General features: G+C 43.1%; 1 protein-coding gene across 6 annotated transcripts in view; it reads left to right on the forward strand.

The window, feature by feature from the left end:
* RAPGEF4 (Rap guanine nucleotide exchange factor 4) overlaps nucleotides 1-23859 on the forward strand; it is a 290524-nt gene that overhangs the window by 214133 nt on the left and 52532 nt on the right. For all 6 annotated transcript variants that reach the window (XM_043577056.1, XM_043577057.1, XM_043577058.1 and 3 more), the window contains 6 exons: nucleotides 7446-7530; nucleotides 9515-9575; nucleotides 12631-12707; nucleotides 13145-13291; nucleotides 15328-15443; nucleotides 21593-21681. In XM_043577056.1, coding sequence (XP_043432991.1) covers nucleotides 7446-7530; nucleotides 9515-9575; nucleotides 12631-12707; nucleotides 13145-13291; nucleotides 15328-15443; nucleotides 21593-21681 — 575 coding nt within the window. The remainder of the gene's footprint in view (nucleotides 1-7445; nucleotides 7531-9514; nucleotides 9576-12630; nucleotides 12708-13144; nucleotides 13292-15327; nucleotides 15444-21592; nucleotides 21682-23859) is intronic.

Genomic DNA, 23859 nt, shown 5'->3' on the forward strand with positions numbered 1-23859 from the left:
CATAAAGCATCTGCCCTTTAGTGCAATGGTGGACAATGTTCATTTCTAACCTCACAAATAAAGGAAAGAATGTACATAGAGATGTACAGGCTTTGCTATCAGAACTAAAAAAATGCCTAATTGCATCTGATAAACCTAAAATGTTCTTTTCTGGGTTAAAGATAAGGCGAAGGGGTGGTGGTGTGGCAGAGAAGTGAGCAGAGAGATCTGGACAGGACGCTGCAAATGTCCAGTCACCAGGTTCCTGGAATGTCTCTAACATGGAAGATGTAACTCTTAAGAAGCAAGGATCCTGGGAGGTAAAGAAGAGAAACACGTTTTGTTGGTTTATTACACAAGAGGGTGGGAAATAAAACCAAACTTCCTTTAAGGGAAGCAGAAAGAGGTGAGCTCTCACAATCTTAAGGGTGTTGGAAAATGACCACGTTTGAGAAATGACTTATAAGCAGGACAGTGAGGTGGGATGAGGTGGAGTGTTGCAAGAAAAATAAAGCATTCGTACCCCCACCCCTCAGAAAAAAAATAATAAAGCATTTCCTTTATTTTGAAGCATGACCATGGCTTACTAGATATTTATAACATTGACTTTTCTGGGTATTTTTCCCATGCACCAGAGAATAGGTCTACTAGACGACAGGTCTAGAAGAATGGCTTATTTATTCTCTCACCTGCATATTTTACCACTGGCCATGCCCACGTGCTGCTTGGTGTCTGGACGAATCCCTCATTTTATCCACGTTCCAATAACTGAGGAGCTCAGTCTCTGACCTTGATAAATTCCTTGATAAAACTGTATTTACCAGCAGCTTCCAATATCACCTGAGCCCTCCCATCCTTTAATGTATAAACTGCTTCTCCATCCATCCCCGTTTATTATCTTGTCTGTAACTAGACATTGCTGCCAGAATGCATCCCCTGCAGAAACTAGGCCTTTCCACAGCAGGATCCGACAAATCCACATCAATGTGGCACCACGCAGATTTGTAAAGAAGCAGGGATGCCTAATATCTCTCCCTGTGACATCTGGAGAAGGACAAGTAAAGACCAGGTACATTCACCGGCTGCCACTCAGAGCAGCCAGAGAGTCAATTCACTTCCCCAGCCTCATAGGTTACTCTGTGAAGGTGCATGGGGTTCCCTCCTCCCGCTTGGGGCACAGTGTTCCCTTGACTCTTGAAAGCCAAATTGCCTTCAGTCCTTGGGACCCTTTCATTACTGTTTGAACAGGCTGGGGTCTGATTTGCAGGACCTCTTCTCCATTTTTTCCCTGTCACCCCCGTAAAGACCAAAGCCTGAGAGGTGCTTAATGCCACTGTTTGCCATGAGAAACCCGCTTTTAAAATGTGACTTTGTTCAGTGATTGTGGTGGGGAAGGCTTACTTTTAGTTGTTATCAGGTGCCCTTTGGCGGGGGGGTTGGGGAAAGCTGCAGATCAAGATTGAGTAGAGAGGGGAATCTTCTCTGAGACACTAGATGGCACAGCAGCTCCGAGCTGGCGGCCTTGGGAGAGGCTGGGCTGCCTTTCCGTCATCGCTGCCACAATCCGGAAGATCCACCTGGGGTAGGAGAGGGGCTCGGATTGTGATCCACCTTCGTGGGCATAGGCTGGCCGCCCGTGCTCCATCTGACCTTCTCCCTGGGACTTCCCTCAACTTTCAGTCCTAGCGACAAGTCAAGGCCCCCTGAAACATCAGTGAGTTTGCTTGTGGCAAACCTCTCACAAATGCTTTTATTGCTTTGTTGACTGTGAATATACTCATTTTTTAGAGTAAGTCCCCTCACACCTTGCAGTCCTAGCTTCTCTCACCTCATTAAAACATTGGCTGTAAACAGAACCAAAAAGTTCACTGCTACCTGGGTGGATTGCCAAATAACTGTGGCTTGCCCCGTGATTACATTGACCGCTTTAGACCACAGGATTGTAGCTTTCTTTTCTTTTTTTTCCTTTCATTTTGAATGCTATTTAGGACTCGGAGACTAAACTGTTTTTAAGCTTTGTTCCATCCTGTTTCAAACAGCTGCCATGGGTTTCTCCACAGCACCCAGCAAGTCCCCAGGGAAGTGTTCACTTCTCCGGAGTGGCTTTTGCTGAATGGGGGACCAGGGGGTAGAATAAGCCACCGCATGGATTTCTGTGTAGGTGTGGTCTGCATCCCCATCAGAGCTGCCCCTGAAGGCAGCGGAGGCCATGTTTCCTGGCAGGCTTTGCTTTGTGAGAGGCACGTGGGGGAGCAGGCAAGCCGAAGCCACCCCTCTTCCTCCCACTAGTTGCCAAACTAAGGAGGATTTCCCAGGAATGGGGCCTTTCTGGGTATTTTGCTCCTGGGAGAGCTGCTACTCCTTTTCCTCCTCTGTGTCCAGCAGGAGGGCCCAGGGCTTCTCTCTCGGGCTTCTCCCCGGGCATGTTTTAGAGAGCAGGTCTCAAGGTTTAGCCTGGCAGTAAACTCTGCCACTGCCCACTGCTCACTGTGGGGCCTGGGAAAAGAGGCCACTGACCCGAAAGAAGCAGTCTTTTGATGAACCACTCTGACCCTGTCCTGCCCTTATCGCATCTGCTGTCTTCCTTCTGTGGTGGTTTTCTGTGAATATTGAGCTGTGGCCACTTCCAGTCATTTCTCACACGTTTTATCCCTATCTGTTCTCTGTCACCCAAGAATTCCTAAAACTCTGTCTGCCCATAGTACTATTATGTGGTTTGTGGTGATGGTGATGCTTGTTTGTTTTCAGTGCTGTTTTGGATTTTAAAATACCTTTCCAGGGGTGCCTGGTGGCTCAGTCGGTTGAGCGTCCGACTTCGGCTCAGGTCATGATCTCACAGTTTGTGGGTTCAGGACCTGCATCAGGCTTTGCGCTGCTGGTGCGGAGCCTGCTTGGGATTTTGTCTCCCTCTCTCCTGCCCATGCTCTCTCTCATTCTCTCTCAAAAATGAACAAACATTTAAAAATTTTATAAAATACCTTTCCAATCAGATCGTTAGCATGGTAAATAAAAATAAGGCCATAAAAGGGCTGAGCCCCACAGGTGCTACTTGGTCTTGGGTGGTCACCTCTGTCCAAGCTGCCACTGATCTTGATTTAGTTCTACTGAGTGACTTCAGCTGGTCTAACGTGGTAATTTCTTTCTCACAGCTGGATGAATAAAATCTATAATCCTATAGAAAATATGTCTTTTCTATCATTTTATGGGATTTGGAGTAAGAGATGAGGTTCAATATTTTCACCCTATCTCCTTCCTTCATTATTGATGAACTATTTGCCATGACACAAACGTGTGCCATATCAAAAGTGAGTTGTGCCATGGGCACGTCATCTTACTTGACCTTTGATAGGAAGGATGGCAGAGCATAAGCCCCCATTTCCCTTGGGCACAGAACAAGAACTGGTCCATAATACTGCTGCCTTCTCCCTTGGGTAGACCCTCAGTTCAGCATGAATTGTAGGAACGTGTGTCTTCATTCATATTGAACATCCACCCTGGTGATAATGCCATCCTGCACTTGTGCTCTATTTCCAATATATCAATACTTTGCATATATTAACTCCTGTGATCTTTATGACAATCCTATTAATTATTCCCATTTTACAGATGCAGAAACAAGGCATTACACCAATCACGTACCTAGGAAGTTCCTGATTTAGATCTCCAGTCCAGTTTCTGCTTCCAATCCAGTGCCCTTTGCACTACCAGATGCTGCTTCTCTTGAGAAGAGCAGACTAGAGTTATGGATATTTAAACAAAGAGCATTCTTCACAGTATGTTGTAATCACCACAGCAGCAGGACCATGTGCCATGGAAGAATAAGGGTTGAACAACCAATTTTAGCTGGGAGAGATGACATCTGAGTTGGGCTTGCAGCAGAAAAAGATATAGCAAAGAAAAGAGCATGTGGAAAGTCTTGGAGACACAAGAAAGCCTAGCATTTTGGAGGGATACAGAGATGTCTGGTATGGCTGGAGCAGAGAGCAGAGCCATGAGGTAAGGTGTGAAGAGAGGGGAGATGAATGTGTCTGGAAGATGTGGGAGATTGAGATCTGGCTTCACAGATCCTTGTGTGATGATGAGGGAGCACTTGTAGTGCGTATGGCTTATCTAGGAGGAGATGGAGGTGGCCAGAAAACTCTGGGAGCTCAGGAACGAAGTCTGTTTGGAGATAAAGATTTAGGTGTCAGCATTACATAGATGAAAGGTGGGGTTTTTTGTCTTTTTCCCCAGGGAGAGAAGGTAGAGAAGGTAGAACACACTGAGCACAGAGCTAATGGCAGTAAACAAAAGAATAACAGACCAGAGAAGACACTGGGAAATAATTGGGGGGGGGGGGGGGGAACGGGGGGTGGTAAGTGGCTGGGAGGGGAAGGGGTAAGTGGAGTTCCAGGCAGTGCTCAGTTGTGTGGGACAGCAGGGCGGTGAAGAGATTTCAGAAATTCTTCAGAGTCACTGTCTTCACTTCTCCTCTCCCACACTCTGATGTAGGTCCTAAGACGACCTAGCGTGACTCACAGGGCAACCTTGAACCACTGCGTCAAATTTGCAATATGCTGCATTGAGGACTGGACAGCTCTTCATTATATGTTTTAACTCTTGGATGAAATATAATCATTTTCATTTTTTTTTTCATCTTAGAGAACATGAATGGGAGAGAGGGGTGGAGGGAGAGAAAGAATCCTAAGACATAGGGCTCGATCCCACAACCCTGGGATCATGACGTGACCCAAAGTCAAGAGTCAGACGCTCAAACGACTGAGCCCAGGAGCCCCTTCATTTTATTTTTTATCAAAGTATAGTTGGCATACACAATCAGTTTTAATATAATAGGATTTATAGATTCTAATGCCATAAGAGTTGATCAGAATGGATTTCACATTGATTTGGATTTCCACAATGAATGGATTTCCAACTTTGAATCTGTCAAGATTTTAGAGATAAATTCTAACCTTTTCTTTTCCCAGCTGAGTTTTCTTCCTCCCCATGGAGGTGAGAATGAGACTTGGCAACTGTTTTCCCTTTTAGCCAAGCTTCTAGGAGGGTCCATGCTATTTGCAGCTGATGTCAAGTAGCAAGAACAGCAGGGCCGCTCCTCATGCTGAAGAGCCATAATCCTATTATGCCTACCTGAGACTTTCACATTAGCTGCCTCTATCGTGGTAGATCAGCTGGGGTGATTCAATTGACTTTTAAATCTCCAAGGGTCCCAGTTTCAAAATCCCCATGTCTAAGTCAAGTAGTATATTAGGCCCCTTACTAAGAAGGGCTGGCTCCTTTAGAGCCCCCATGGCCATAGTTTTTTCTTTGGTATCTTTGGGTCCCATACTGTCTGAGATCTGCCCTGAAGCACTGGATTGGTGTACAGCTGTGTCCTTCAGTGGTGATCCTTCACAGGAGGTAAAGCTGGCTGGCATCCCCCTGGGTCACGGATTTAGTACATGTCCCTTTGAATAGTCAGGATTAGGAAACATCCTCTGTTGATGCTACAAGAGAAAGATACCATATTCTTTTGTTCGCATCAAAGCTGCCCTTGAGAAGGTAATGTGCAAGGTATGTATAGAGCTTTCTTCCTCCAGTTAGTCCCACTCGATCAACTCCCTACATGATATATAATATGGCAGCAAAATTATTTAACCCAATCAACTATTTCAGGATATTCACAATTCAGTTTTGATTGCTCAAACTGCTTATCCAATGACTTAGTTTTAGATGTAATTTGCTGTCCCACATGTTATACTTTATCTGTGATAGTATATATACTTTATCTGTTTGTTTACCTTATTTTTTTAAATTTTTTTAATGGTCATTTTTGAGAGAGAGAGAGAGACAGAGCGTGAGTGGGGGAGGGAAAGAGAGAGAAGGAGACACAGAATCCAAAGCAGGCTCCAGGCTCTGAGCTGTCAGCTGAGAGCCCAATGCAGAGCTCGAACCCACCAACCGTGAGATCATGACCTGAGCTGAAGTCAGACACTTAACTGACTGAGCCACCCAGGTGCCCCTGTTTAAAACTTCTTAAACAAGGGTTTGAGCTTTGAAAATCACTTTGCTATTTTTTTCCCACTTAAATATGCAAACACCTTCACATTCGCTACTTCCTTGGCTCTCACGTCTCTCTCAGGAAGGTATCGTCCTCAGTTTGCAGATGAGACTGAGACTGATGCCGCATAGCTGCTGAGTGGTTGCACTGAGGTTAAAACTTGATCCGCATACTCAGAATCCAGTGCTGTGTTCAGTACTCCAACACACCCAAATTTATCCGACCAAGGAACACTTTTTTAAATGTAATGCAATTAAGGATGAAATACCATCAGTAGCTCATTAAGGTTTAAATGTTTAACATACAGTAACATTGAGTAATGTCATAAATTGTTGGAATTTCAGGACAAAATACAGAAAACAGACTGATGGTTACAGAATAGGTAACATACATGATTGCAACAGTTAGCGGAAAGTAAATGCTGCCTGTCCTTCCACATAGCTCTTTGAGATTTGATCACCCCTTTGTTTGTTTTGAAGTTTCAAAAACACATTAGCCAGGGTTCCTTATATTGCAGGGAGCAATAGAACACCCAAATTACTGATCAATCATATTGATTATCATTGGTGTGTAATTGAACACTACTAGTGATTCCAGAATAGTCACACACATTAAAGATGGTTAGGAATCCACTCAGTCCTCCCATGCCAAAAAGTCCATAACACTTCCATATTCTATCCTCAAAGGCAGGCTGTTGGATACTAGTTTAAACCAATTTAAATAAAAAAAATAATTTCTAGAAAAAAAACCCATACACTGATTGACATCTCACGAAAGAGCTGTCATCCATGGAACAGATTTGGGGAAATGAGAGTGTGTACCTTCCTTCTTTCCCTTTAGTACTAATCCTAGACACTGCTGTTTGCTTTCTGCTCATCTCATGCCCTCACTTCTTCAGGGATAAGTAAGAAAATGTTGAGTCTACATTAATCCTCTATTTGAGTCCTGTCTAGAAACATATTACATCATCTGAAACAATAGTAACAGCAGCATTATTCTGTTAGGCTAAGACATCACACAGGATCCCAAGGAATTTGGATCAGTCATCCAGCTAATGAAATCAATCGTTCCTAGTTGCGTTAAAAGACAAGTTTTGCAGTTACTGATTCTGATGGTAATGACAAGCAATTTTTTAGAGCAATCATCTACAGAGTGAGAGATAAGTTAGCCAACTACAATGTGAGTGGAGATGTTCCTCCCTCAGATTGGAAGGGAAGAGGACTATGCACATTCTTCCATCAAGGAACACATTCAATTCAAAAATCCCTTTAGGGGTTCTAATGGCAGGATCTTTTCTTCTGTCAAAGTCTTTTCATAGAGATTTCTCCTAGGAAATCCCTAAACACATTACTGAATCCATTTCTATATCTCAAGCTTTTGTGATGACTTTTTTTTCTTTGTTTTCTTCTTACTTTTTTCTTTGTAGACCTGGCCAGAGGACTGTGGATGACCTAGAGATTATCTATGAAGAGCTCATTCACATTAAGGCCTTATCCCATCTTTCTACAACAGTAGGTCGTCTCCTTGTTGAGCATGCTCGGGAGGGGGAGCTGTTGAATGCACTGTTAGCAATGAAGGAGTGTATTTTGGCATGGGGGTGGTGGTGAAGGAATGCCTGAGTTCTTCATAAATCATGCCTACTCTTTCTCATGAGACATAAAGGAAGTTACACTCAAGAATAGTCCCCAAATGGGATCAAGTGTTACCATGTTGTTAGTAGTTGTTCATGTGCCCTAAACCCTGAAGCAGTATGAGCGAGTGAGTAAGACTGGAAAATGTACTTCATTCTTCAAAACCTGAATCTTGGAATCTGTACACTTTGACAAGAGATCCAGACCTTAAGGGGAACTCTGAGACCCTTCCATGAAATATAGAGGAAGGAGAAAAATCAAGATGGCCTGTCTTGGCCCACAGGGCTGGCGTTGCCCAGGTTTGCTGCCCTATGGAGAAGGAAGCAGAAGGTTCAAGGAAACATTGCCTCAGATATGTTAGGACACAGTAGCAGGGCCCATTAGTGAAAAATGGCCCAATGGCTATGTCTGACTCTGAGCTTTTACGTGATGAAGTTATTTAGGAAGGCAGTGGACAGAAATTTGGCTCTGAATAGGGACAGAAATACATCCTCCTATAGAAGAAATAGAGGAATGTGTTTTCCAGGTAGCACAAGTCTCCTATATGTTAATAATTCAATAATAATAGTAAATAGAAGTTGTTTCAATATTCACAGATCATATTCTGAGGCCCCTCAGCAATATCTACATACCTAATTTGCCTATCATTCCCAGCTTACTTGCTGGCATTATGCTACCACATGCATGGTAGCAATGTCTGTGGTCCTTTCTCTGGGGGCAGAGGTCAGGTCTCTGCTGAGAGCAATGAGGCACTTGCCACAGCCCCAAGCAGAAGGGCTCCAAACCCCTCCCCCTTCAACTCAGATGGAGCTGCCTTCCCATCCTTCTCCTGCTGCACTACTGTGGGTCCAGAAGCTTGCTCACCTACCCACATAGGGCATTCAGGGGTGTAGTCTAGCCCAGCCACCCTTCCCACATACCACTGCCCTTGTCATCCTCACTCTGTCCGTGGGAGGTGGGGATAGGTCTAGTGCCTGGGCGCCTCAGCTGGGGTGCCCCTGCACCTTGTAGGTATCATGAGCTCATGCCGTAGACAGAAGTGAGGGGAGACTCCTTTTCCCTGCCTGCACTCCAGGTCCCCAGCACGCCCCTGCTGTGACTTGCTCGGCGTGGTGGAATTGAAAGGACTATGGGGAGTCTCCTCTTCTAGCTCACACCCCAGGTACCCAGGCACTGGGGGAAATTCTGAGGTCACTTTGTTCTTAGGGAATTAGAGCCAAGATTTGCAACCATAATTTAGGATTTTAAAACAATTAGCTATGTAGGAATATAAATCTGCCTGCACATTGAAGTTTCATTTGAATTTTCCAGTGTGTGTGTGGTGATGTAGTATGTGTGATGCAAGGAAGAGCCTCTCATAGCAGCAGGGTCCGATGATATTCTCACCCAAGATGGAAGACTGGCAGAGAAATTAGCTAGTTCATACATGTGAAGCCACGTTTTAAATGGTTTCTGAGGAGACTGTTTTGAATGAATTAGCTTATAAGATAGCTTTTGTCAGAGCCTTACGAATCTAGTGGTAGGGGCACCTGGGTGGCTCAGTCAGTTGAGCGTCCGACTTCAGCTTAGGTCATGATCTCACGGTTGATGTGTTTGAGCCCCGCATCAAGCTGTCAGCCTATCAGTGCAGAGCCTGCTTTGGATCCTCTGTCCCCCTCTCTCTGCCCCTCCCCTGCTTATGCTCTCCCAAAAATAAGTGAATCTAGTGGCAAATTTGGTGAAAGTGGTTCTAGACGAGACTAGAAGCTAGCGAAGTGGGAAATGGCTGTGTGAACAGAAGGGTACATTCAGCACTGCTCAGGAGAACAAGTCCCACCCCGCCCCCCAATCTGGCCTTTCCCAATTCTTTCTCTTTTTCTTCTAGGTGAAACGAGAGTTAGCAGGTGTTCTCATTTTTGAGTCTCATGCCAAAGGAGGAACCGTGTGTAAGTGAACGTAATGGGACGTTGTGCCTGGCGAGCTTCTCAAGAGCATATGCCGTGGGAACCTGACTGCAAATGCTTTCCTTCTTGGGGGGCCAGGTCAGACCTGGAAGGACATGATGTGGCAGTTCGGTTTCTCGAGCCTCGCGACTATTCCCAGCCTGTGCCTGTTATTATGCTGCCCTAGGGTTTTCTGGTACCAGCTTGGTAGCAGTTGGCAGCCTGAGTCTCCACTGGCTCCCTGCTGACTCAAGGCAGTATTTAAAGAGGGTGGGGGTATGGGGCGCCTGGGTGGCTCAGTCGGTTGAGCATCCGACTTCAGCTCAGGTCACGATCTTGCGGTCCGTGAGTTCGAGCCCCGCGTCAGGCTCTGGGCTGATGGCTCAGAGCCTGGAGCCTGTTTCCGATTCTGTGTCTCCCTCTCTCTCTGCCCCTCCCCCGTTCATGCTCTGTCTCTCTCTGTCCCAAAAATAAATAAACGTTAAAAAAAATTTTTTTTTTTAAATAAAGAGGGTGCGGTGAAGTCACTGCTCTTCAGGAAGGACCCTGCAAGGACCTTTTCACGCAGCTTCACTTCAATTTGATTTTCAGAGAACAAGTCTGTCTCTCCAGATCCCTAGTTAGAGTGACAAATCGCCCTGCTTGGTTTTTCTTCTCTCACTTGCTCTACCAGTTCTGAGCCCGAGAGAAACTCTTTGCCCCAAATACCAATGCAGGGCTAATATATTCTTATCTCTTCAGAACCCAACTTGTTTAGTTCTGTGAGGGCATTTGGAAGCAAGACGTTCCAATCTGATATTAGTAAATGTGAACAGAATCGTTTAAGCCATCCTTTTCCTCAAGTCCTACAAAATCCTTCTTGGTAAACGTGGCTCCTGGTCTACTCAAGGCAGGAAAGGCCGCTTTCTCTAATCTCCCTTGGAGAGTCAGAAGACACCTGAGCATACTAAGGTTCTCAAAGTTCTGCAATAAAGAAAAATGTCCGTTCCATTTAAACTGACACTTTTTAAATTGAGTGAAACATAAGACGCTTTTTTATTTTTTTTTATTTTTTTAAAAAAACCATACATTTTAATGGCAATTTACAAGCCCAGATATTTGCTCATTCTAAATTTTTTTTTTTTTTTTTAGCATTTGTTTTTGAGAGACAGAGCACAAGTGGGGGAAGGGCAGAGAGAGAAGGAGACACAGAATCTGAAGCAGGCTCCAGGCTCTGAGCTGTCAGCACAGAGCCCGTCGCGGGGCTCGAACTCACAAACCGTGAGATCGTGACCTGAGCCGAAGTCGGACACTTAACCGACTGAGCCACCCAGGCGCCCCATAAGACGCTTTTTTTAAATGGACACCTGTTAACTTTTCAAGAGAGGTTCTTTGGAAAATCTTGTTCTTTCTTCAGACTGTGTTAGTCAAAGAAGCAGGCACATGAATCGTAAAAGCAAAAAGTGTCATAAAGATTACATTTCAAAATGTTTTACTTCCAGTCATCAAGTGGTATTTCTTTTTTTTTTTTTTTAATTTTTTTTTCAACATTTTTTTTTCAACATTTTTTTTTTTTCAACGTTTATTTATTTTTGGGACAGAGAGAGACAGAGCATAAACGGGGGAGGGGCAGAGAGAGAGGGAGACACAGAATCGGAAACAGGCTCCAGGCTCCGAGCCATCAGCCCAGAGCCTGACGTGGGGCTCGAACTCACGGACCGCGAGATCGTGACCTGGCTGAAGTCGGACACTTAACCGACTGCGCCACCCAGGCGCCCCAATAGTGGTATTTCTAACATGGATATTAATTTTAGGAAGAATGTTTTCTCTTTACATTTTAATGGTTCACTTTAAGATTTTTAATATTTATCATCACTGATGACTTAACTTCTCATTTATTTTTTTTCATTCAGACTTACTGATTGTTTTCATTTTATTAGAAATATTTAAGTATTTCCAACAAAAAAATAGAGATTATTACCAGCACCTTTTTTTTATCTTCATCAAACACGGACATGATGCTATCTTTTCATATTTTCTTTTTTTTTTTTTTTGATTAAATTTTTTTTTTCAACATTTATTTATTTTGGGGACAGAGAGAGACAGAGCATGAACGGGGGAGAGGCAGAGAGAGAGAGAGAGACAGAATCGGAAACAGGCTCCAGGCTCTGAGCCATCAGCCCAGAGCCTGATGCGGGGCTCGAACTCACCGACCGCGAGATCGTGACCTGGCTGAAGTCGGACGCTTAACCGACTGCGCCACCCAGGCGCCCCTATCTTTTCATATTTTCTAAAGAATGAAATTATAGATACAAACGAAGCCCTCTTGTTCTTTCCTTTATCTCATTGTTTTCTTTCCCTCCCCAAGGTAATTCCTACCCTATGTGCAGTGAGTGTTATCACAACTCATTTTTTAGTAACATATAGACACGTATCCATAAACAGTATGTAGTGCTGATTTGCACGTTTTCAAACGTCACACACTAGCATGAAGATTACTTTTAAAAACTATTTTCTTTTTTTTTTAATTTTTTTTTCAACGTTTTTATTTATTTTTGGGGGGGACAGAGAGAGACAGAGCATGAACGGGGGAGGGGCAGAGAGAGAGGGAGACACAGAATCGGAAACAGGCTCCAGGCTCTGAGCCATCAGCCCGGAGCCCGACGCGGGGCTCGAACTCACGGACCGCGAGATCGTGACCTGGCTGAAGTCGGACGCTCAACCGACTGCGCCACCCAGGCGCCCCTAAAAACTATTCTCAACAGCGTAATAAGTTTTGATGGACTGTGGGGGAAAGTGTATTTATCGCTTTAAGAAATGGATTGCTGGCACATGGCTCAATAGTAAATCCGTACCTTTTAGAGCCTAGCAAGTAGCGTGGTATCTATGTTCCTTTCGTGTTCTATAGAAAAGGAAATACCATTCCACCTGAATAAGTTAGTATTTGCCAGTGACTTTTTTTTTCCTTCTGGAGTAAATGTATAATTCTGGGGACTTAAAAATGATGATTTGATAAGCTGTAATTTATATTGATGTGCTTCTATTCTTGTCATAAGTCTTTTCATCTTTTTGTGTCTAGTGTTTAACCAAGGGGAAGAAGGCACCTCCTGGTACATTATTCTAAAAGGATCAGTGAATGTAGTCATTTATGGCAAGGTATATATATCTTTTTCTTTGTGAAACTTTATTATGCTCCATTTACTAGTGTGGCTCTAAGTATGGAAGTGCTACAATTAAACCTGCAACAACATTGTTACTCGGTGTAGAAAAGACATTACAGCATCTCCAGTCACAGATTATCTAAATTATTATACTCATTCGAATTGAACTTTCTGGGGCTCATCTCCTTATAGATGTATCAATTTAAAAGAAATACATTAAATGTGTACATTTTAGTTAGGCCATAGCCCATATTACTAAATGAAAGAAAAATAAAACATTATAATCTAATTCTGCAACTCTCCTTTGGCATCCCTGGCGCAGTCCATTTATATATACAGTGTTTTGGGTAAAGGGGGTCTTGTGGCATGAGGTGAGTGGCTGTCTGCTCAGATTCAGGGATCCTGTTCATCTGAATGTTCTGCTCCCTCCAGGGTGTGGTCTGTACCCTGCATGAGGGGGATGACTTTGGCAAGTTAGCACTAGTGAACGATGCCCCAAGAGCTGCTTCTATCGTCTTGCGAGAAGATAATTGCCATTTCTTAAGAGTGGACAAGGAGGATTTCAACCGGATCCTGAGGGTGAGTCCAAGGCAGTGTGGCTGAGAAGTATCCCACTTTTCCTTTTGCCAGACCAGCAAAGATCAGAGTGTGGTGTTAACTGAGCGGTACTGTGACTACTGAATGCTCCAAGAACAAAGAGCCTTGGTTCTAAACCTGGTATGTTCAATGTGCTGGTGTGCGTTCTGGGATCCAAGGGTGATATTCCAGTAAAGCTGCCAATATGGCACGTGTGCCACGCCACATAATTGGACACACCCATACTGGCCCATGGGAATTAAAAAAAAAAAATCTAGGGACTGCCTTGTCCAAATGCCAAAGTCTGAGCCATTTCTCTTTGGCAATTCTAGGCTTGCCCTTTTGTGTCCTTTCCTACCTCACTCCCCAGGTCTTTCTCCATCCTAGACTTTCTTAGTCTCCACCTCCTATGTCTTCCCAAATCTGAAGCTTTCCTGTATCATCACATCCTCTCCTCACTTATTGAGTGATTACATTTTAGTGGGAATTAACGTCACCCATGGTTACTCCGATCAAGCATTTTCAAGTGCTTCATGTCAATTTGATTCATACTAAAGGAATTTCAGACTTTAGCAGGTAGGCGAAGAATAACTGGGGTGACAGAGACGTGAAATTGCATTTAAAGTTGGCTCTGCAGATGGGCCTACTCAAAGCTTGTTCAATAAAGTATTTGTGAGAGTGGGTGAGGATGAGAAGAGATGGTCCCTGGTCTTCCCACACACACAACCCCTAGAAAGACTGTCTGTGGACTACTGGGGAAGATGACAGTGTCCCGTCAGCCCTGACCTCTCAGGTGGCCTGCAGTCCAGCCTGCCCCAGCTTGAGTTCACTCTGGGAGACTGTTTCCTCTAGGGTCATTTTGCTCTTTGCCTACACTGAGCACACTCTCTTCTCTGTCTCTCCCAGCCTTACCATCTTTCTCTATCCTACCCTGAAGTTCTAAATGCAGTTACTGGTACGTTCAGCCTTACTTAAGGATGCTTCACAATGTCATTCTCCGTTCCTTATGTATGAACACCTATTCTCACAGGGCCTTAAGCCTTTGCCTTTGGGGACAAGATTCTGACAACAAAGTTTGTCTTAGAAATGTGTTCCCTTAATGCAAAAAAGTTAAATTTAAAATTATACTATTGAATAATATAGAAAAAAAAGTGCCTCACGGAATTTGAGTTGTTATCTCTTAAAATGGGGACCAAATGATGAAAAAAAGTCTGTCAAGATTTTTAATTTAATTGTTCAAGTGACATTGAAATTTAGAGGTAAACTTTAGTAACTCTTTAAAGTTTACACACATGGAGTTTACACTTAGCCAAAAAAAATTCTTGGAAAGAATCAGGTTAGGATCATTATCATTGATACGGTTTATAAAATTATTCAAAATAACTGAAAAATGTTTTTAACACATTTCAAACTGATTTTTTTTATGTTTATTTTTGAGAGAGACAGAGACAGAGCATGAGTGGGGAAGGGGCAGAGAGAGAGGGAGACACAGAATCCGAAGCAGGCTCCAGGCTCTGAGCTGTCAGCACAGAGCCCAATGTGGGGCTCGAACTCATGAACCGTGAGACGAGGACCTGAGCCGAAGTCAGACGCTTAACCAGCTGAACCACCCAGATGCCCCTCGAGCTGATTTTTTAAAAAAAACAAACAGAATCTTTTGATGAGAGAGAAAGGTGCATGCCTATGAAAATGACATGCCCTCAGAAGAAAGTCACATATTTTTCTAAGGATAAGTGTACTTGCTCCCCTCTCTTCCCGTTATGCCACCCTCTCTGAAAGGTTTCTCACAGTACAACCACACTCCTCTCTACTCGGTTGTTTTTCTGAATCTGGGGTAAAAGCAGAGTTTTAAAACCATATGCCTCAAACCTCATCTGGTCCTATCTCTGACCATTCCAGCCCTGACTTTGAAAATGACTTAATTTGTAGATGCAACAATTAGCATCACAAGCACCAAATGAGTTTCTGAAGCATTTGAAATTTTTTTCATTGTCTGAGAAAACAGCAGCATCTGTATGTGGTGTAATTTGTATTTGCAGGACGTTGAGGCGAATACAGTCAGACTTAAAGAACATGACCAAGATGTCTTGGTGCTGGAGAAGGTCCCAGCAGGGAACAGGGCTTCTAATCAAGGAAACTCACAGCCTCAGCAAAAGTAGGTTTGCATCCAACACTGCAATTGCCAGACTATGATTAACCTTTTCACATGGTATCATCATTTCTACAATAGCATGCTCTCCTTTTTTGTGGAAGACGGCAGTGTGTGTGACTTTTTTTCTCTCTATTGACTAATCACACATCTTGTGGAGTATAATGTATCCATTTCTGGCACTGCATTGAGCTTGGTGCTGCCTGGAGTAATTCAGAGGATACTCTTCCCCTACGCTAAGGACACTCTCTGCATACAGTGTTCAACTGTGATAGCTTTGGAACAGAAGGCGGCGAGAACAATGGAAGTAGGAGTGCCAGGCCACACAGAGGATAGGTAGGCCCCGAGGTGATAAGAACCTTTGGTATTTGAATTTCACATGTAGGATTTCTTGAGAAGTGTTTTCATCTTGTTATCAGAATGAGCATCTTTGGCAGGAACCCAGACTTCAAATATAAGACCGTCTGTGGATTGCAGTCTAGAAGCATCCATCTGGCCTCATCTGTACTCAATACTGCTAACATCAAAAGGGTGTTCGCTTCACACTTCTTAGGCTCCCAGGGTGTTTTGTTTTGTTTGTTTGCTTTGAGAGAGTGAAAGAGCAGGGAGGAGGAGAAGGAGAGGGAGAAAGAGAATCTTAAGCAGCCTCCATGCCCAGCGCAGAGCCCAGAGCCCAACGCGAGGCTCGATCTCACGACTGTGAGATCACGATCTGAGCCACAATCAAGAGTCAAATGCTTAACTAACTGAGCCACCCAGGCGCCCTTTGGTTCTCTATTTAACTTGAGCCTCTTTCAGTATGCCTATATCCCGTTCCATCTTTTGTTGCAACTTCTTTTTTGTTGTTGTTTATTTTTTTTTTTGATGTTTACTCATTTTGGAGGGAGACAGAGATGGAGCATGAATAAGGGAGGGGCAGAGAGAGAGAGAGACACAGAATCCAAAGCAGACTCCAGGCTCTGAGCTGTCAGCACAGAGCCTGACGTGGGGCTTGAACCCACGAACTTCGAGATTACGACCTGAGCCGAAGTCAGACACTTAACCACCTAAGCCACCCAGGCGTCCCTTTTGTTGCAACTTCTTACATGAGGCTTTTTTCCATCAAATGTACCAACACTTGAATAGTAAGACAGGAGAACAAGGAAATGTAGCTTTAAGAAATTGTGAAAGATTGCAGAATCTTGTTTTTAAAATAAAGATTAATTTTCAATCTTAGAATAACAAAAACACCAATCCTGTAGCCAAAGAAGTGTCACCAAATAATATGTTGAAAAAGAATGCATCCCAAGTAATTTTCCTTTGTTTGCAACACAAATGGGATGTTCCCTTTAATCAGGCCACTCACGGTAACTGATGAATTTTTATTGTTTAGACTCAAAGCCCAAAGCTCAGACATTTTCATCTGGATGAATCAACGTATTTTCTTTTTTTTTTTTTTTTTAATTTTTTTTTTTTTCAACATTTATTTATTTTTGGGACAGAGAGAGACAGAGCATGAACGGGGGAGGGGCAGAGAGAGAGGGAGACACAGAATCGGAAACAGGCTCCAGGCTCCGAGCCATCAGCCCAGAGCCTGACGCGGGGCTCGAACTCACGGACTGCGAGATCGTGACCTGGCTGAAGTCGGACGCTTAACCGACTGCGCCACCCAGGCGCCCCAAGAAATAGAATATTATTGAGTAGCCATAATATATTTTGCGTGTTTCATGTAATCCTGACTACCCACTCCTTTTTACCGATGGAAAAAGCAGGCTCAGAGAAGCCAGCTACTTGCCCAGGTTTACAAAGCCTGTAATGGTAAAGCTGGCAGCAGTTCCAGCTGACAACTTCAATGCTTTTCTTCCTTCAGCCATGAAGCTTACTATGGCAATAGACAGTACGTAAATACTGTATCCTCGACACTATCATGTAAACACTGCAAACCAATATATTTCAAAAGGGCTGACATAAAACAGACCGTATAAAAAACTGTTCTTTCACTTCCAAATCTGTAAACTGCCATCCAGAATTCTTCATGTTTTTTTTTTTTTTTCCGCTGCTACCCATTCTTGAAAATGTTCTCTCATGAATGTTTTCAACAGTTATCCGTTCAGCCCATGGAAGACGAGAATGAAGATATTTTTAATGCGAAGGTTAGGTCCCTCCCCACTGATTTTCTTTAGTGCGCTTAAATCTATCTGGAGCATTTTACAGTGCAGATCTGCATTCTTTAATAATGCCTCAGATGTCTCAGGAAAATTTTGCCACCTGAAAAAGTAAGCCTTGAAAATTCTCCTTAACCTTGAAACATTTGACCAAGAAGTCCCCCGGAGGCCCCGCTTCTTTCACCTCTTCATACCATGGGGGAATGATCAAAAGCGTTTGCTTGTTACAACATAGTCCATTCAGAGCGCCTTCCAAATATAGATTTTCTTATGAAATCAAACTAAAGGGAACAGAAGAGGAGAAGCCCATGTATTCAGTTTATTTTAGGCCTGGATCTGATTTCCGTTACATCTCCTTTTCTGTGTTCTGTAGACCGATCCAGATTTCTTATATAATTCAAAAACGTGTGCATGTTCACAGTGCACCCTTTAAGAAATATCCGTCAGCACAAAATAATGCGCTGGGCAAGATCAGCTCCCTGAAGAGGAAAAAGTCATTCTCTCGAGGGGTCTCTTTCCATGTCGGGCTTTCTCATGCCAGACCAGAGTTAAAGGGGGCACGGCACCATGTAAGTGAATTTGGCCTGATGTTCTGGATAACTTTGACAATATGCCAACAACGATGTCTGTGGGTAGACTTAAAATTCAGGAACATATAGGGCCTCCATCTTTTCAGACATCATCCCTTTTGAACTCAAAGAGGGTCATCACATTGGTGCCAGTTGTAATGTTATTTTTCTTTTCTTTTTTTTGTTAAGTGTTTATTTATTTTTGAGAGAGAGAGAGAGACAGAGGCTCCAAAACGGGCTCTGCGCTGACAGCGGTGAGCCTGATGCAGGGATTGAACACATAAACTGTGAGATCATGACCTGAGCCAAAGTTGGACGCTCAACCAGCTGAGCCACCCAGTGCCCCATAATGTTATTTTTCTGATTAACTTTTCCCCTGAGAAATCCAGAACAGTTTTTCATGTATACATTTTAAATTTTCAAAGCTGCCTGACTGCCCAAGCCACTCAACTCTGAGTGTGATATTAAAACATCAATATCAAGACAGTGTTTCTCATGCTGAATAAACTATCTCAGGCTCTCAAACATTTACCATTTTGGTTATCTTCTGCTGTGTGGTTATGTGATTTTAATAGGAAAGAGAGAATTTAAAGGAACTGCTTCTGCTTTAGTTACTGTGTTGCTTTTTCCTTAGACTATTAACCACCCAATTGTTCAGGTCCATCCTGTTTGCAGAAAGATAGTCTCTTTTAGGTTCTCCTCCCCTCCATCCTTTGTCATTGTTGTTCTAGGTGCAGATAGAAGTGTCCTCATTTCCAGACTTGGCATTAGGAACAGATTTTTCTGTCACAGGCTTAAAAGCCCACAGCTTGGATAATGTAATCAATTTGGGCTTCTTTTTAACTTGGACTAGAATAGCTCCTTCATGAAATAAACTGAAAAAAGCCGTGCTGTCTGGGATTCAAGTCCCTCAGTTAAACAGAGGTCAAGCAGAGGGTGTCTGGCAGTGTCCAGCCTGAAACAAAGCAATAATATGGTGTTTCAGCCAAGCCCAGGGCTACAAATTCACAGATGGCTACATCTGGCCAGAAGCTCCCTGGCTCTTTCTCTTCAGAGTTCCGTGACCTAAGAATATCAACACCTGCACTGCCCTCTGTGGAGTGGAGGAGGGAGAGGATGGGCTAAGGCAGCCACAGCAGCTGTACCACTAGAGGGAGCCCTTGGTAGCAAAAGCAAGATCTCCTGGTGTCTGAGACTGATGAGGTGGGCAGAGATGTCGCTTCTCTCTAAGGAGGTGATAGGAAATCTGGTTTGCCCCCTCGGTCTTCATTCTTTGTGGCCAGACATAAATACTCTAGCTAAGGGATGTCCGAACCAAGAACACCAGAATGTTAAGCCAACCGGGCAGAGTTAAACTTCTGAGGAGGGAACACATTTCAAACTGAAATACCTATCATGTAACCAGCCAGAAAGCTTACAGCCTGCTAGCGACGACTGCCCAGTGCCATGCCAAATACAAGTCACTGGTGTTCTGTGTAATGTATTTATCATCTTATTTAAATAAAACTTGTTTTCAGACACAAACAAGTTCCTTTTCAGAATGAGCTCCAGGTATCTAGACATACCCTGTGCCCCAAGCATCTTGGTGCACAGACAGAGCTGGGCCACAAGACACACGCTTGTGCTCTGAAGCCAGACCAGGCTCACAGCAGAGATCTGGCACTTACTAACTCTGTGACCATAGGCCTGCTGCCTCCCCTTGCCCAGCAGATTCTCCATCTGCAGAATGAAGATAATATTTATCTAGCAGGAATAAGCAATGACGACATGATTCAGTGCCCACCTAGCTGTTTGGGGCGTAGGAAATACTCAACAGATGCTGATGCCCTCTCCAGCCGGATTCCTTATTAATGTGATCAATGCCACCCATCTTCCAGCTTGCCTAGTGAGTACTATCCAAGGATCAGGTATTTCAGGAATTATTGAATGAACTCAGCAGTTTTCTCCATTTAAGTGTTCAAGGCCATTATCGATACACCCTCTCCTTTCCTCAAATAGCCATTGCCTACGAGAGGTAAAACCCTTGTCTTTTGCCTTATTTATTTTGAGAAAGGGGTGATACTTGTGAGGTTAAAATAGATCTTTTTTTTCCTATTCCCCCTTTCTTCCTCTAGGCTCCAAAGTCAGGTTTCCTCAAAGATTTAACTCTTCAGCTTCTTTTTGATCCTGAGTGCACACACACACTAGCATGCACACATAGAATAGTCTTAACTAATGGTCACCTTACCATCTGGGTAGAGTGTATTTGCTACTCATTCAGTACCAGAGTTGTTTCACTCAGTCTCTGTTCTCACATGCATGGGGCTATATGTTGGATTGCTTCTTCTTTACTCCCTCAGGCAGGAGGTTAAGACCTTGAGGATTAATACATTAGAGATGTTCTTGGAATCTAAGCACACTTCCTCCAAGGTCTCAAATAGGCAAGGAAAGAGTGTTGGTGAGGAGACAAAGAAATCTGAGTCCTCCTGGAGCCGAATCATACCACTGCTTTCTGAACATTTGTTTTTCATTGTTGTTTTTCTTCCCATCATTTTGCTTTATGTGAAATTCCGAGCAGAAAAGCAAAGTCTGAGTTTTAGCATAGGAGTGCCCAGATCACCTTAATGTATTTTGCCTGTGGTTTCATTCACTGCTTTGTTACCATCTTCGATATGACTTTGAAATAGCCCACATTCAGTTTAAAAAATAAATCCTGTCCTGTTGGTTGATGAAACCCACGGATGGATCTTCTGAAATAATGACTAACACACCCTACCCCCAAATAATATACATTTTACGTTGAAATAAATCTATGGATTTTCTAGTGTTGATTTATTTCCTATCCAGATGCTACTGGAGTTTGTTTGCTCAGTGGCGTTTGGGGTTTTGTTTTCCTTTCTCTTGTTTTATTCTTAGCTGTGTTTCCAAAGCACACACCAGTGTACAGTTGGGAAAGACAGAGCATTCCAGAAATAGGCAGGGGAATCCAATGTGGGACCGAGATTGTGCTACAAATAACCCATATATGGGTAACCTAGTTTACTGTCACTTGCCCTCGCCAGCTCCCCCTGCCTGACCCGAACTGCCCTGTGATTTACATGTTCCTTTCCATTCCCCTTGGAGCAAGGCTGAAGCTTCTCAGCTCCCAGCCTGCTAGAGCCGCTCTCCAAGTTTACTTCAGTTCCATGTAGGGAAAAAAGAATAACGTTTTAGTAACTATTTCAATTCGTGAAGGGTTTTTTCATTGTCTTCCTGTGTGGCTTTGGCAAGGTACATGGTCTCTCTTACCATAAGGAGAATGTGGACCATAAGTTAAGTCATAATGGTTCTCTGGGACTCAAACAAGGAATAAGTAAACGAAAACAAAACAGAAAACACACAAAAAACTTAGATATGTGAAAAGTCATTCATTAATGATTTGCCCACTTTTGAAAAACTGATGATGTTTTTATTTCTTATCCAGGTATACTGTGATGTCAGGAACACCTGAAAAAATTTTAGAGCATTTTCTAGAAACAATACGCCTTGAGCCAGCTTTAAATGAAGCAACAGGTAAACACCGAGAACAGTTTTGTGTGTCCATTAAATCCATGCAGAGCACTGTAAAAACAAACAAACAAACAAAAAAGATAACAACAACAGCAAAAATCCTGAATTCATTCGCAGTATGTGTATCCAAACAGTTTTAGAGGGGAGTTATGTGTATTAACATTAGAAGAGCATTCCTGCGTGGCTGAGTCAGGGAACAATCTTTCAGACCCTCCTCTGCCTGCTCAAATTCTGTCTGTCTTTTGTAGATGGCTCAGTCTTATACATATTAAGAATAGACTTTCATAGACATCCATTAGTTAATAACTCAAATCCTATCTATTTCCATAAGGAATTTGAAGCTGTCTACCTAAAAGGCACAACCTTGTTCCAGCTGAGAGTTAAATGATTCTGTCTGTGGTTGTAGATTCTTAGGCTTGGACCCTGGGCTGCCCCAGGGTGTAACTAAACACCAGCACCTGTTAGTCTCCCAGGGCTGTCATAACAAAGTACCACAAACTAGATGGCTTAAACAATAGAAATTTATTGTCTGGCAGTGCTGGAGACTACAAGTCCAAGATCAAGGTGACAGCACATTGGCTCCTTCTGAGAGCTGTGAGGGAGAGTCTGTTCCATGCCACTCTCCTAGCTTCTGGTGGTTTGCCAGCGATCCTTGGCATTCCTTGTTTTGTAGATGCATATTGAATTAGGGCCCACACTAATGACCTCTTCTTAACTACATCTGCAAAGACCCTATTTCCAAATAAGGTCACATTCTTAGGTATTGAGGGTTAGGACTTCAACCTGCCTTTTGGGGGGGACAAAATTCAATTCATAATACCACCTTACAGTGAAACAATCCTGTTGACTAAGACACAGAGATTCAAGGATGAATGAGATGAATCTCACCACTGAACCTGAGTGTTCAGAGTTATGATATTGTTCTCCATTTTGGTTACCATCTTGTACATGACTTTGGAACAACCCATATTCAAGTTTAAAAAAAAAATCCTGTCTTATTGGCCTGTCTCATAATAATAGGTTAATATTTTAAGCATATTAAGCCCAAAGAAGAACATTTATCACTAAAAGAAACTCAAAGATTTATCTCAAATATTTAGTAATAATTCAAAGCCCAGTTCCATCACTTCTGCAATATACTCAAGGTAAAGTCATCATTATTATTATATATCTCCTAAAAGTATTTTGCCACTGATTTACTTCTTATTTTATCTCTTCATTCCAGCTTCTAATTTTATAAATAGATTATCTGAGATTTGCTTTCTCGTGTAGCAAATTGATTGGGGAGTAGTGGATATAAAAGCCAGGATCTCTGACTCTAGGGCACTCATTTTCAGTTCAATATCTGTTGAGTATCTTGTTGGGCAGAGACAAAGCTGGATGCTTTGAACTGGGCAAGGTGAAGAAAAAAGTCACCCTCCTGTCCTCAGGAAGTTTATAACCTGCTAGAGGACATAAAGGAATCTGCAAATAACTTGAACATAAGGCAGAATGTGGCCAGTGCTTCAGGAGGGGACTAGCTGAGGGTACCTGAGGCAAAGTGTCATGGAGAATATATAGCCTTGAAGTGGCCCTGCAGGAAGGCTGGAGGTTAGTGACTAGAGACTGGGAACAAAGCCTTCCATACTGAAGGACATTAGTGCTGACCTAGAAATGGGCAAGGAGCATCAAGCAGTCTGGTTCTGCCAGACTATCATATACATAAGTAGGAGGAAGAGGGCAAGGTCTAAGAATAAGGTCTAAGATCTTACAGGGTCTTAAATACAAAGATAAGCATTGGGGAATGGTCAAAGATGTCTGAGCAAGAAAAGTGTGATAAAACCTTTTTTTTTTTTTTTTTTTTTTTTGAGAAAGGAAACCCTCAATGGACCCATTAGATGGGGAATCCTTGCTTCTAGGGCCATACCTAACCCCAAATAAACCACTTTTCTAGAACCTGAGGTCAGGAAAAATATAACAGATCCCCCCGTACCCCCGATTAAGTATTTGCCCAGAATGTGTGATTACCTGGTACAAGAAACAGCATATTCTGTAAAGTAAATATTGACTGAAAAGGAGGATTCTGGTACATTAGAGACTATGGCATCTAAGGAAAGATCTGTAAGATCTTTACTACCCATGAAGAACAAATATATCCTTTCTTTTAAAGTCACCTCTAAGAGGGGTGGGGACTAGAGTATT

Source organism: Prionailurus bengalensis, chromosome C1, assembly GCF_016509475.1.
Source record: "Prionailurus bengalensis isolate Pbe53 chromosome C1, Fcat_Pben_1.1_paternal_pri, whole genome shotgun sequence".
Classification (NCBI taxonomy): domain Eukaryota; kingdom Metazoa; phylum Chordata; class Mammalia; order Carnivora; family Felidae; genus Prionailurus; species Prionailurus bengalensis.